Source organism: Calidris pugnax, unplaced genomic scaffold (assembly GCF_001431845.1).
Source record: "Calidris pugnax isolate Ruff unplaced genomic scaffold, ASM143184v1 scaffold20, whole genome shotgun sequence".
NCBI lineage: Eukaryota > Metazoa > Chordata > Aves > Charadriiformes > Scolopacidae > Calidris > Calidris pugnax.
Window position 1 is genome coordinate 25592268 of NW_015094510.1, and position 15464 is coordinate 25607731.

The window sequence follows — 15464 nt, forward strand, 5'->3', positions numbered from 1 at the left end:
GCATGAGATGTATTTGCAAAGATCAAGCACTCCCCTCTCAGAAGGACAACTTCCCTTACATTTAACCTGTCCTTAACATTTACTGATGTTTATTATGTCCATTATTACATATGTATGTATCATGTAACAAATATTTCTCCTAATACTTTAAACAGGTGTGATATATTTTAAGAAAATTGATATTCTAAACATCTAATATGTTATGAGACTGTGACTTTCATTGATCTCAACAACAGAATTTGTCCTTTTGCCTAGGGAACATATGTGAGGTATCTGCTTTTACAATTTCTTGTAAAGGGTGCCTGCTCATTAGCAGTGCATGAGTGTAACTCACTTGATGTTTAGCCTTCTCTCAGCTACCCTCTTTTCCAGAGAGCCTTCAGTACCAGTGCTATAGGGTGAACTAACTGTATCAGCAACAGCAGGCCAATCCACTTCTGGTGCTGTCTTTTCTCTCGATCCTTGGGACAGAAACCAAGGAACAAGCCCTGCACTGGACAGGCCCTTTGGGTGGTGGCACGTTTTCAGTGGGCTCATTTTCAAAGGACCAACAAGCCCACTTCCTGTCAGGGTGGCAATCACAATCTCACGCAAAGTAGGGGCCATCTTCGGAAAGAGACAGCGGCTGGAACCAGACAGCCATCACAGAACATCCATAGCCTTTTCCCTGGGATTTTTGGGAAAAGTTCAGGAGTAGGGCTAATCAATTGGTTTTGAAGGAGCAGCTCTCGCCAAGCTACTTGGAGTAGCACACAGAGAAGGCTACAGTAAATATGGAGTAAGCCTAATATTTCTGGAGTGAGGAAAAGATGTTTTTTAAAAATTACTCTAACATTTTATTTTCAGCTTTGCAGCACTATGAGGGAAAAGCCTAGACCTGAGAAGTTTGGTAAATGTTCTCCCCTTGGCTGGTTACTGTGACCTTGTTTGTTACTTATGAAAGAAAACAAAGATATAGTACTTTTGTTCAGTTGAAATATTTGAACCGCCTGCTAGGATTGCTTTTGATTAGTAATTACACGCAAGGTCAAGCTGCTTTGACACCATGCAGTTTTGAAAAGGTGCTTCCATGGTTAAGCTACAAAAACACTGTGACCTTAATGTTACTATTAACTCAAGTTTGACGTAAATGTAAAAAACCAATTCCTGTAGCCGGGAAATAGTACAAACCAAAATGTATCAGCAAGTCTAGCTGAGAAGTAAATATGTAAATAAAACAGTGTGTGTGTTTTTATAGATATATATTAAAATTATTTTTTATATATATACACACATAACAAAAAGGAGGTTGTTCCTTGAAGCTTATTCTGAGGTAGTGTTAACTATATTACCAGATTCCATTTTGCCATACCTTGCTAAAGGTAAACAAGATAATAGGAAGGACTTGTGGTAAAATACAACAGCTTTTATTTCAGTTATAAAAATGTTCATTCTGCCATTTACCTGCTAAAGTAAGTCTGTGAGTTCTCATTACAATTTCAGCATGGCTGGTCATTAAAAAAAAAAGGTAGCAAAAGTTAAAAAAAGATAATTGGATTCTTTTGTGATTACAATATAATCTGACACTTCTAAGTAACTCTATACCTTCTGCCAGTGAACAAAAGGTTACATACAATGGGAAGTGTCTCCTGTCACTAAATAAGCGATGAGATTTATCCACTTGGAAAGCTGGGTCCTATTTATTCTGTTAGTTACAGAAGTTAGAGCATTACCATTTAAGTATAAAGTGAGACACATAGAGTACAACTTCTCAGTAGCATATGACTATGTATTCTCTGCATTTACATCAAATGTATGTTAGATTTGCTATTAAAATGTAAGGCAAATGTTCTGAGAGAGGAGGTGCTCCTAATGGCATGAAATGGTGTCATGTCTTACTTGAGTATTTACTCCTACAGACAAGAGCGAACAATTCAAGAACATTAAGTCTCCAGCTTTAATTATATTTGTTTAATTCTTTGAAGAAGCACTACTGAGTAGAATATTCTCTTGGCTGCAAACAGACACTCCTGTAGCGGAAAAAGTCCAAAGATCTCTTAGTGGGACAGACCATCATTCAATAATGATGACGAAGATTTATAGAAAATTTAGAACTATCAAACTCATTGAAGCAAACCCCATGGTTTCTTATGGCAGCTGTGATGAGAAAAACTATGTATTAATTTCCAATGGTACATTAACTACATTATAGACTCTACAAAATGTTTTACCTCTATCTTATTTAAAACTAACCTGTGCTGACCTCCTGAAACTGCTTAATGAAAAATTTTCCTCTAGGCTAGGCAAAACTTCTGCATCTTCTTCTTGTTACTGGAGTTCACTGTGGAATTTTGCTGTAAAATGAGGCTAGACAGCTTTTCACTGGGCTTTCAAAATTCACTTGGCTTACACTCAGGCAATGAATAGAAAGAAAAAGTTATCTATACTAAAGAGAAGCGGTAAGATTGCTTTGTAAGAGGTAAGAGACACTAGTACAGGGGAACAACATGCAAAAGAGAAACCAAGAAATCGGATGAGAGAAGCAAACAAAAGGAAGGGACTGAGAAAGGGTAGAAAAGATGGAAACAATCTGCGGTGGTAAAGCACACTTGCAAGGAAAAACTGCAGAAAATGAAATAGGACAATATATGAAGGAATAGGCAGAAATATAAAAAAACGGAAGATGAAACACCTAGGTGGATAGGCACATTCCCACACAATCCGAAATTCAACTCAAAATTCTCAAACATTTAAGTCTTTGGTAGAATAGCTGGCTGCCAGTAAATCCATTGAAAATTACGTGTCAATAGCCTAGTAATAACATACATTGTAGTAACAACATGGTGGAGAGGGCAACCTGCTAATGCCATCAGTACCTCCATTTACTTAAGTGATATAGGGCTGTGTTGCATAGGTATGGATGATGACTGATGACAACTCACGTAAGGAGACAATATAATAACATGAACAGGTTTTATTAATGAAGTTTTAAAATTACCAAGAAAAGAAGACATAAAAATAACAGAGAAGTCATAAAGTCAATTACAGTAATTTTAGCATCACATAAGCAAAAGCTATTCAAATGTTTTATCCCTGAACAGAGACTAACAGGAGCATCCCATCAGAAAGGAGTCAGATGTCCAGTATTTCATAGGAGTAGATGGAAAGCACTTCCTGCTACAAATTATTGGAACCTTAGAGAAGTATCCACTTTCCTTAAGAACAGAATGGGTTTGGAGTAGAAAACTGTTCATATACATGATTTTATGAGTAGAGACAACTACTAAAATTTTAACACTACTTAGCAAAATTTAATAGTATTACTTAAGAATTGGAAAGCTATAAAAATTGTCTTGCTTAGATAACAAGTCAACACAGACCACCACAAAACACCAGTATTAAGTATCACCAAAATCGCCTTATTTCAGTTCTTCACAGAATAGCATAGACTGCAAGATGCAATTACTGTGAAACAGAAGTTATTCTTTTGCTCAGTTTGTAGAGGTGAGTTTGTGAGCTCACCTATGCCTACCTACAGGAAATGAAACACTGCATTTTCTCTTTACAAGAAAAAGAGATAATCTTTTTTTTTCCCCGTTCAAATCACCCTGTTTTCTTAATCTTCTGTGACTACTGAAAAAATCACCAGTGGCCCCTATTTCTCATGCAGTACCAATTGCTTTCTTGCGACAAAAGCCTGGAGCTTCTCAATTTTACCTCATGATTATTTTTTTCCTCATTGAAGACCTAGATTCGGAATTCACGTACTTAAGGGCAGATGAGTTACATCTAAAACCAACAGGAAGAACAGACATGCCAGCATCTCCTTTAGAATAATGTCTGCATTAATAAGGTATTTCAAAAGGATGAACAGAAATAATGAATTCATTTTCCAGTTACTCAGAGAAAGTCATGGCAGTCTCTCCAAATGTTATCAGGATCCGGCAACTTCTACGTGATGTTTTTTGCAGCTGATTGCAGAGATAGCTTGTTACTACAACCAACTTCAGTCAATCCACTTATTGTCAAGTTTGCATTTTCTTCTTCTTTCATGACTGCAGGCAAAATAATAAAAATATTCTCACTAATGGTTTTAGTTAACTTATTGCTTTCATGTAGTAATTGTCTTTGGAGAATACCGTAGAACGGAACAGAATTAGGAAAGAAATGGTCATTTATTTCTTATGTACATTTTTTTTTAATTGCCATACATACTTACTTTCCATTTTAGCACTCACATTTTTATGCACCACAAAAAGACAAACTGGTAATTTTGAATCACTGAGGTCAACTGGGGCAGCATAAGGATTTCATGCATTTCCAGAACCTGGAGGACTTTATAGAGTAAAAACACTTTGAACCATTTCTTTTATCAATAAATTCCTGATGAACTCAGATTCCATACTTACAAAATTACAGGTAGAAAAAAGGGGAAGGGAGGCCAAGATACAGAATATATTTGTGTTTACACACATTAATACCTTTTTACAATGTAGTCCCCAAAATCAGGGCTCTTATTTATAGTAACAACAATTTCTGATTCATCAATGTCCACGAGCATATTTTGCTGCTGAAAATTTTCAAGGAGTATCATTTTGGCTTTGGAAAATCAGAGTGCAATTCACATTAAGATTGGAAAACAGAAATAAAGATCTACATGTATGCATCTGACTGTCAGCAAAGCTGTACTCTGTCAATGGAGGAGTTTTCCAGTTGCCAAAAAAAATGTATTTTATGTGCCTTAGAGTATCTGTGGCACCTACATGGGGCTACCAAAGATGGGAGACTCCTGTCCCTCTACCACAATTACTGACCAGATAGCACACCATAGGGCCTAGATACCCATCTTCAGTCAACTGAATTGTGCCTTGATTGTCCGTTTTAAGAGCAGTCTTGGAACTCTTCTCCTAAAGGTTTTATCAGCTATAAACAGAAGTAGTGTTTAAGAAATATGCATATTGACAATTATGCTGTTCCTCTATCAAATAATACGCAAGCTGACCAGAAGCTTATTTCTCAGAAAGACACTATTGCAGATCAAGCCTGAAGACTCTGTGTGTGATAATCTTTGAGTCTTTCCAAAGTTTTAGCAAGTCTCAGTAGGTTGAAACTGGATTCAAAATCCCTTTGAATTCCTAGCAATTCACTGGAAGGATCCAGTTTGTGCAGAAAATTACACTGGTTAAGAGGTACCTCAGTATTTGAGATGAAGTTTCAGTAGGATCTTTATTCCTATGAAAATGGGATATAAAAAAATCCCTAAAAAGATGGGAGACGTAAAAAATATTTGTAGCTTCGTTGTCCCCTGTAAATAATATGTTTGGTTGTTGCAACTCCTAAGAGACAGAAAAACTACACAGTATATGAATGCGCCAAGACAACTTCAGGTTCCAAGGAGTAGTCTTCTGCTAAGTAATACACTTGTACTTTCTTTGTAGAACTTTTTGACACATGAATAAAAACATAATCAACAGGAAAAATGAATTAATAGTAGACAGAGCTGTGAGGTAAGCTTGTAGCTGTATTCCTATAGCTCCACTAGGTATTCCAAAACATCATGGAACTGCAATTTAAATGAAAACAGGATTTTGTATGCAGCTATAAAACTATTTTAGTCTAGTCATTTCTGCTGTTAATTATGATTTTCTGCACACTGTGCAAAAAGACTCTTTGAGTCCGTGATCATCATTTACACAGTGAGCTGGAAGCTGCAGTACTCATGGTAAAGAGACTGACCCTGAGTCAGAGATTATACCTGAAAATGACAGTACAATCAATAAACCGTAATGATGGATAGATGAGAAGCAGATTTCACAGATGGCCTCAACTCTTGGATATTTGCATGAGGAGCTGATTTCTGGATAGGCATGGACCTTGAAGTAAGCCTGCCAGCAAAGAGTGGGTGCAGCAAATGTCTGCTGGAAAGATGGGCTGGAAAAATGAGAAAAATTTTCTACACTTGTTCACCAGCTTGATGATAGGACTTAAGAAAACACGTGAATCAGCATGCATGGCCAAAAATGATTATCTGGCAATATAAGGTCTTCCATCAGTTTTGCATTCATCACAGATAAAAGCCTGGCATGCTCACAGACATACGTGCAGGTGCCAAGTATATATCCAACCTGAGACAAGAATTCACTGGCATGCTTAGGCACACTTGCATTTTCTGTTGGAATGGGGGACTGAATGGACTTGTTATTAGCATATTTTTGGACTCATCTGAGCAAACAATAACAAAACATGATGGTTTTGAGTCACTGACTGAAGTGGCTGCAAGTTAACCTACCATTTAGACACCCCTCTCCCCCCAAAAAATATCCTGAACACAGATCCAGACAAAAAATGCCATAATTTACACATACTTTCAAAATATTCCAAAGAATTCAGATAAGTGTTGTGTAAGAGACTTTGTAAAATGACAGTAGCAATGCCAAGAAAATGTATTAGATACCACCTGTGTCTAACATAGATTACCACAAGAAAAGATAATCCCAAAACAAAGAATAGTTTAGCAACTATTAGGTTTAGTCAGTAGATAACAGAGATACACAACACCATACTTTAAGGGAAGGGAGGGATGTTTTCTTTTACTACAGATATTTCATTTGTCTCAGATTTCAGTTTAACCTTCACTTATAGGAATAAGAAAGCAATGACAGTGAAAATTCCCTTATCAGCTATATATACCTCCTTTATTTCTCATAGGCTACTGTTTCAAGAAATACAATCTATTCTTATTAAGAGAGTCTCTGAATAGGGATTAGAAAGGCATGTGCAAGCTGGACAAAGAGCAGAATCATACATATATCATAATTATGCAGTATTAAGAACCCAATAACCCATAGTGATAGGTTATCACAACCGCTTCAGAAGTATAATGACTTCCCCTAAAAAGGCAGGTCTGATGAGATTGCTATTTTGCTGTCAGCCACGGGTCAAATTTGCTGTTAAGACGACAGCATATGCTAGAAAAAGGGTATTATTAAAGAAGAGAAAAAAAAGACCTTTTTCCCTAACTGTATGCATTTTCCTTGAAGCCCTGTTACTTCAGCTGGGGGGCTGGGTGGGGCTGATGGAGACGTTTCACTGCTGGTCTGAGTAAAGTTGACTTTGCCTGTCTTTTCAAGTTAGAATTCAAGATTTCAGTATCCTCAAGTTTGCTATAATCCTAAACATGCAATGCTCAATATTAACATGAAATCAACTACACTCCTTAAAATGTAGTATCTTTAATTGCATTTTCCATTTCTTAATGTATGTCCTTGCACTAAAATCAATAGAGACCTGTGCAATACTACAGTATTGTCGAAGATTTCAAAGCAATGTTCATTTGCATTAAGAACCAAAACACACCTACAATGCTTAAGCAGAAATAATCTTTTGGAACAAGGAAAGTCCTTATTGATATCTTGGGTAAATTCTTTGCAAAACTTGATTAAAATGTCCTTGTAATTCCACCTTTGAAAAAGCAATGATGAGGAACTCTATTTATCCCCTAAACCACAGCTTCTTTTGGCCCTTTCTAGTGTCATTTAAATCAACTAGCACCACAGCTTAATGTCATGACTATTAAGGTGTTTTACTTCAGAGGAGTAATAAGTGATTCACACCATCTAAATTATGTGCTGTAACTTCCTCTACACAGACTGAACAAGAAGAAAGTATTGAATGTTCTTGAATTAAAACACTACGTTTGACACAGTAATTTAATCAGACTCCAATAGAAGGCTATCTGGACACATTCCTTTGAGAGAGATGCCCCTTTGCAGCTGAACACAGCATCCATAGCGTACAGCTGAACATAACAGTGGCCAAATTTTGTATATCAAGACCCTATCTTCCTTCTGATAAAAGGGATGCTTATGGAAAAAAAAAAAATAAAAAATGTAAGAGACAGGTCGAGGGTTGACACTTCCATCACTGGCATGTTGTTCTACATCTCCACACTTGAGACTGGCTCGGAGACCTCCTAGAGGAGAAACTGCCTCTGGAGCATCTCCTGCCTAATGGCTACCAGTGAACTCAGTCCATCAATATGAATACTCTGATTTGAGCACTTTATACATGTGCCCACTATAACATCCTGTGGCAATGAGTGTGACAGCTTAATTACTTAATAATTTGTTTTATTTTACTGCTGACTGATAATCTCACTGAATGTTCCTACAGAATGAGAAATGGTGAATAACGAGCTCATCTTCACCTTTTCTCATGCCACTCAATGTCACTGACTTCTGTCACATTACCTTTTAGCACCTCTTTTACAAGCTAAAGAGCTGTAATCTGTTTGATCATCTGCTGCAGAAGGTACAGCATCTCCTTGACATGTTTTCTGTCTTTCCCCGAATTGTTTATAAATTTATATCTTTTTTTTTTGGAGATAGAATAACTGTAACTGCCAATGATATTTAAAATTAACAGAAAGAGATTCATATTTTCCATCATAGATATTTTTTTATATTGCTCTTGGTTCCTATTCTACTAACTCACAATACTCCATTCAGTTTTCTGATCATCGCTGAGCCATGAACTCACATTTTCAGAAAGTGATATTCAACAATTCCAGTACTCCGCTTTGAAGATCCAACAGTATTCAAAAACAGATAACTAAGGGCAAGGGCTAAAGCAAAGATCCTTTCAGAAGTTACTTAGCATCTATTGAGAATTTAAGTTACATGTCCAGGAAATAATGGTGCTGTTTTAGTAGCAACTGCCTTGATTAATTCACTATTATTCAGCTAAAGCTCTCACCTTCCTACTAGCTTTCTTCTTCAAACAATTTATGAGTTCATTGAACAGCATATGTGTCAGTACCTCTTACCCCAACACCTCACTGATAATCTGTGTCATCTGGGGAAAAAACCAACCATTTATTCCCATTCTCTCTTCCCACGTTTTTAAGTAACTATTTGCCTTTGACAGAATCTTCTCTCCTACAACTCAGGCTCTTTCAGAGTTTTTGGTAATAAATATTTTAACAACTTTGAGGAAATTCACTGGTAGATCTCTTAGGAGATAAAACCCCAACAATTATCACCTACCACACTGTTCCAGAATGTCACATTGTATGTCAATGAATAGGTGGGTATGGTTTTGACAAATAGACCAGGAACATGGTTCACACTGACAAGACCGTTAAGGTTGTTCAATTTGACTTTGTCTTGCACTGACCAAAGCAACTGAAAAACTTCCAGGGACGACCTGGCATTAGCCAGCCAGCCAGAACTAAGGGAAGAAGGAGATCACACTGTCTGTGGAGCTTAGTGAACTCACCACATGCCTGAAAAAATCCCGAGAAGATCTCCAAGTCCTCAACACAGGAAGGACATGGATCTGCTGGAATGGGTCCAGCAGAAGGCCACACAGATGATCAGAGGGATGGAGCACCTCTCCTATGAGGACAGGCTGAGAGAGCTGGGGGCGTTCAGCTGGATGGGGCTTTGAGCAACCTGGTCTAGTGGGAGGTGTCCCTGACCATGGCAGGGGGTTTGGAACTAGATGATCTTTAAGGTCCCTTCCAACCCAAACCATTCTATAATTCTATGATCTTTCCATTTCAGTTCTCTTTTCTTGGTGTTTGATTCAAACATGTGCAGGTTTTGAAACTGACACCAGAAAAAGACTGAGTGCATATGTGTGCATGTGCACCTCTGTGAAAAGTACGTATAAAAAAAATACGGGTGTCTTCAGACCTCCTAGCAAAAACCTTCATGCAGACTTCATAGCCTGAAGAAATGCTGTGTCTAAAGAGAACAAACCAAGGAAACCGTATTATGCCATGAATTTTTCATATAGTACATTTTTCACAAATAACATTGCAAATTAGTTTACAGTTCCTCATTAACAAAGAAACTTTAGTTTGGAAAAACTGCCAGAATTTATGTAAAGAATTTCTTTGTTTCTGAAATCAAATAAATTGCTGAGTTTAGCATAAACTGAAAAATATGCTATTTTGTCATTTTTTTAATTAATGCATGGGGTTTTTCTATACACATTGCACAGTTTCTTGAATCTTGAAACTTCTTCCTTAGAACTGTTCTATTCTAAATACTGTCTACTTTTCTACAACACAGAGAAACATGTTTTTAGCAGTAATTTTTTCATTATAATACAGCGTAATGGTATTCCATACTCAACTCCAAATTCCATAGATCAACTCTTAGAAAGCAAAGAGAAGCTGTCTCTCCAGGTTTATACAGACATGACATTATGAAGTTTTCAGAATTGTTTATAAAAAATGTTCATCTTCAGAACTAGTGAATGCTTAATGCACAACCACAAGTTAGTAATTTATTTGGGTATTTTTATATGATTTGCTTATATTGCAGCTTAGAAAAGTAATTCTTCAATTTCAGAGACTGATACATGTTATGTGACTTAAACCAACAGCAATATTGACAAATATATTAATTTGGAACATCATGGTGAGCCTCTCCACTGAAGTGGAAAAAAGATAATTAGATGCTCAGTATCACATATTAGCAGAAAGCAGGTAAATTTAACATCAAATTTAACATAATGACAGTTTCTTAAGAGATTTTAGATTGCTAAGATTTTCAGAGCATACACCCCTAACAGCAAATAAGTTGTTTTAATCCTCTATGTAGTCTTCCTCTAATGTTTTCATAAATGTGTAGAAATGTTGACCTTGCACGACATTTGGAAATTATCTAAAACATGACAGTTAATCCAACAGCTCAGTAATCTGACTATATTATTTCCTAATATTTGCTGATTAAAGTCCCTTACTACGAATAATTGTCAGAAACCAAAAAGAAAAACTAGCACTTATATTATCTTGGTAATTTTCATGACGCTTTAGGAAAGCATTTTAATTACAAACAGTATACAGAAGATTGCAAGGTACATTGCCCAGGAGTATTTTGATCTGACATTCAGGAACAGGTATTTGGTTGTTCAATGAAAAATACGGTATTAAAAAGAATTTCTAAACTTGAAGCCTCAAAAGCATTTTCCTTCCTTGGAAGCTGTGACAACAAAACCTTTAACAGAAATACATACTACTCCTGCTTTGGGTTTGATAATAATTGATAACAGGCAATAATACTCATATTTATGCACTCATATAGTACCTACAGACTGAAATCTGTTGCATTGATTTTATTTTTAAAATAGGTTACAATACCATATTCAGAGAATCATTATTACCAACTCATTGACAAACTGAAAGACTCTCATAAGAGGGGCTCCCCCAGTCTGTCCTGATAGATAATTACTTTATTAATAACTCAAATGACAGAGTAGACTTTTTAAATCTGAGCATGACATTAGCCCAAGGAGAGCTAGAAGCTAGAGCTAAAAGTCCTAGTATACAGGGCTGAAATTCAGAATAATCCTACTAAACTGAAGACATAATCTAGGAGAAAATTAAGATGCAATTCAAGAAGGTAAATAATTTAGGTAAGAATAATCAACTGAGAAAATACAGGGTTAGGACAAATAATACATAGCTATCCTTCAAAGTGGTATTTTGATGGTTAGAGTTACCAAGAGCTAGAAGTGATCAGTAATAGAATATTCTCACATAGACAACACACTGCCTTGAAGTGTAAACCGATCTTTACAGCTTACTTGTTGGTTAAGCTACAGTTTTATTTTTTTATAGGGGGTACCCTACCTAAGGAATTCAGAAGAACTGGAAGGAATTCAGCAGAAAATATTAACTACCAGAGGTCTAGAAAAGGTGACATAACAGGAAAAATTAAGAATTAGGAGACTTTCAGTTGAGAGGAGACTGAGTGGAGATCTAACAGAAGACAGGGAAAACCACCCAGAATGGGTGTGCAAAGTGAAAGCTCACTGCTCATTCTACAGGAATACTACTTGTTTGTGGCCACCAGAAGGAATCCTTTTCCAAAAGCCAGCCCTTACTTTCTACAGATTTATAGTACACTCCTCAATGCCTGAGGGTTGAACCTGTGTAACTAAGATGGAATTGTCTTTAGTCAGTATTCCATTTTGTATCAGCCTCTTGTTCCCACAGAAACACTACACACAGTTAACTAGTTCACCATGATTTTACCTAGCTCAACCAAACCAAACAGGTTTAACAATGAAGCAATGAATTTTCTGCTGTGGTTCAAGAGAAGCCTTCAAGAAAAGGCTTTAAAGTATAGCAGTACAAGGTTTGCAAACAGAACTACAAGAAAAACGCTGTATATGCAACACAGTTTTCAGGTAAAAACAAATACCTCAACTGTATACCTCCAGGTATACTTTTACCTCAAATCCTCAAGGCATAGGTTATCTTCAAAAGCTGGTAACAGTTATTATGGCAAAAGTTCATGACCAAAAACCCCTTAATTCCTTCTCTTTTTTCCCCCTTTCACCAAACCTCCCACACTTCCATACCTTAATGGCATTTCATACACCTCCCTTGCTTCACCTGGCCATTTTCATTGCTTAAGAGCTCACATGCTGTTAAAGATCATTTGTTCAACACACATTTAAACTCCTGATTCCTAAACACAAGCTCAGCTTTTGATAGCAATAGCTACATAAAACTTGGGACAGGTTATCAAAACAGACAGTTTATTAGCAAACAAAGCATTTTGCTTCGGGATGTTATAAAAAAATCAAAATTCCACACTCAACCTCTGTGTAGCTTAAGTATTGCTGCACCAACAGTACTTTTGTGAGTTTAACTGGGATGCCAAAATGAAGAAAATTAACTCAAATACCTGTTTACAAAACTAAATCCATAGGCATACAAATATTAAAACTGTACTCAAAATCTTAAATTAGATCCTACGTCACTACATGAACTTCTTACCTCTTAGTTATATCCTAGCAGTCATTTTACAAGCGATGTATTCACTTTCACAAAAACATGTTGAAAAGTTAGGCAATGAAAGTTTAGAATGACACCTTCTTTTAATGCACTACACATGCTTGCTCCTATGCAAACCAAGTTTTAACTGTCATGCTGTCAAGAAAAATGATAATTCCCTAGTCATATCTATCTTTTTAAGAATGTAAGATCTACAGAACAATTTACAATAGAAAATTGTTTCATATGTTTAATAAAATCTGCCACTTGCATGAAAGCCCAGAGAGATGTTACATTTGAAGCTGACAATCTAAAAAAAAGAACCACCACCAAAGAACAAAACACACAAAAGTGGGAAGCATTTCAAGTCTTATACGTGCCTATTCTTTCCTCAGCTCGCTCTCAGCTTAATGCAGTATAAAAGTCCATTAATAAAAAAGTGAGCATACATAAAGTAGTCTCCAAGCTGCATTGGGTCATTTACTCTGATAGACCTTCTTAGGGAGATAACTGTGTTTATTAACAAGTCCCATTTTGAAAATTACCATAATTACAGTGCCTTATCAATGTCCAATGAACAATCACAGGCGTTACCTGCAGTAATAGATGTATGTTGCTCAATCTAGTCTGCTTTTGAATGCTCTCCTAATTTTGATTCCAAATTTGCTGTATTACCAAAAAAAAAAAAAATAAAAAATAGCAACCCCCCAAAAAGCTATACATGCTTTTCTGATCTAATGAAATTAAGCTCTTTGCATTTAAGTTTTTCCTTTGGCTTTTGCAACAAACACTGTAGTTTACATTTAGTAGGTTACATTGCAACAAACAAGTACCTTGGTACTTCAAAATTTGGAAGTAAAACAGAACTGCAGCTGGTCATTCTTAAGGCAGTTTCTCTCCACTTTAATCAAGGCAGTTAGTGCAAGACATTCTCTGTGAGGGATACCTCGCCTTATTTCAAATGACTTGGATCTTTTCACTCTCAAGGCATTTTGCAATGTACACTTCTTTGTTCGGAATGGTAAGAAAAGGGGATTTTGAAGGTATAGGGGTTTTTTATTGGTTTGTCTTTAAGGCAGTTCAGTGCTGCTTTTTCACTTTGTAGCAAAGGCAGGGAGAACCTCTGTGAGGCACTCTGACCACTTTTTATTCCTTCAATGATTTTAAAATAATAATAAAACAAATACGAATCTGACTTACTTTCCCTTATGAGCAAAGGGGGGGAAGAAAATTATTGTGAAACCATACTGTGTGGGATTTAATCTCCAACAGCGCTAACGGTAATCCACATCTTTTACTAAAAGTTTACACTCAATCCACAAATGCTCAGTCAAAAAGCCCCAGCGAAGTGTGGTTTCCAAAGAACAAGCCGTGCATTCCGAGTTGTGCCACCCAACACCACAAGCACACCCGAGTCCCAGGTGCACTGCTATACGCACTTCTTTACGGTACGGTTTTGTTGTTCCTTTTTTTTTTTTTTCTAAACATCTCTCGGCCGGCGCAAGGAGGTGAGGAAATTCCACAGCAGACTATTAAAGATGCCAACGTTACACCTCTAGGGACACTTAATCCTACCCCTCCGTGACAAACGGCCGCCGAGGCCGCAGGAGTGGACGAAGTTCGGCGAAACGCTGCCGGCACCGCTCCCGCCCCGCCGCCCACGGCCCCCTGTGCCCCCTCCCCACGCACAGCCCGCCCCACGCAGCCCCTCCCGCTCCCCTCTGCCCCTCGCTGGAAACTTTCTGCCGGCGGCAGCACCGGCACCGAACGGCGGGCGCCGAGGCCCGGAGAGGGACCCCCGAGGCCCTCACCCGCGGCGGGACCGGCATCGCCTCAGCGACTCGCCGGAGTTTCCAGAGCGCGAAGCGGGTCTCGCCGAGGTCGGCAACAAACCCGTGCGCACCCCCTGCACCGAGCCCTTGCCCCCTCGCCTCCCTCCCCTACCCTCCACCCCTCGCCAAGCGGCGGGAGAACAACTTTTGCGGTGGCGCTTGCCCTCTCCCGGGCCGGGCCGGGCCGGGGCGAGGCGCGCAGGGCTGAGGGGAAAAGGCGCGCGGGGCCGTTACCTGATGTCCCCGCTGGGCTGCAGGGCAGGGCAGAGTCCCCACCGTCCCCTTCATGCCCGACCCGCCCTGAGGCACAAGTCTTCATCCAGCTTCCTCCCCCGCAGGCAGCGCCTCCTTCCCTCCTCCCGGCGGGGCGGTAGCCCCGGGCGCTGGGCGAGCGCCGCTCTGGCAGCCTCGCCGGCGCGACGGGGAGGGAAGGAGGAATGCGGGGAGGGAGGAGAAGAGGCCGAGCAGGGGGCGGGAAACGAGCTGTGCCCTCCCTCTCTCTCTCTCTCCTTCCCTTCTCGCCGCGCCGGCACACGGCGGCCGGGGAAAAGTCCGGCTTCGCGGGCTGCCGGTTCCCTCCTCACCGGGCCGCCCACAGCCCGCCGCGGCGCCCCGTGGCAACAGGCGCCCGGTGCGGCCCCACCGCCCCCACCGGCGGTAGCTCCGCGGCTCTGACAGGGCCGCCCTCTTCGCCGCGCCGCAGCCCGGTGTCCCCCGCCTCTTTCGTGGGCGGCGGGTCCCCCGGGCCCGGCGCCGCCGGCGGAGAGGGCAGGGCAGGGCAGGGCAGGGAGCGGCCGGCGCCTCTGGAGGGCGCCCCCGCCCCGCTTGGCACTCGGGGGAGCGCGGCTGGGCGGGGCCAG

At 39.5% G+C, this 15464-nt stretch overlaps 2 protein-coding genes across 2 annotated transcripts in view; one reads left to right on the forward strand and one right to left on the reverse strand.

Annotated features, from left to right (window-relative positions):
- SGCG (sarcoglycan gamma) overlaps positions 1–15188 on the reverse strand; it is a 149661-nt gene extending 134473 nt beyond the window's left edge. The window contains exon 1 of the mRNA XM_014965843.1: positions 14839–15188. The gene's annotated coding sequence lies outside the window, so the exon portion shown is untranslated. The remainder of the gene's footprint in view (positions 1–14838) is intronic.
- LOC106902351 (basic proline-rich protein-like) overlaps positions 14095–15464 on the forward strand; it is a 3218-nt gene continuing 1848 nt past the window's right edge. Inside the window, exons 1-2 of the mRNA XM_014965753.1 lie at positions 14095–14220; positions 14332–15261. Of these exons, the coding sequence (XP_014821239.1) occupies positions 14095–14220; positions 14332–15261 (1056 nt within the window). The remainder of the gene's footprint in view (positions 14221–14331; positions 15262–15464) is intronic.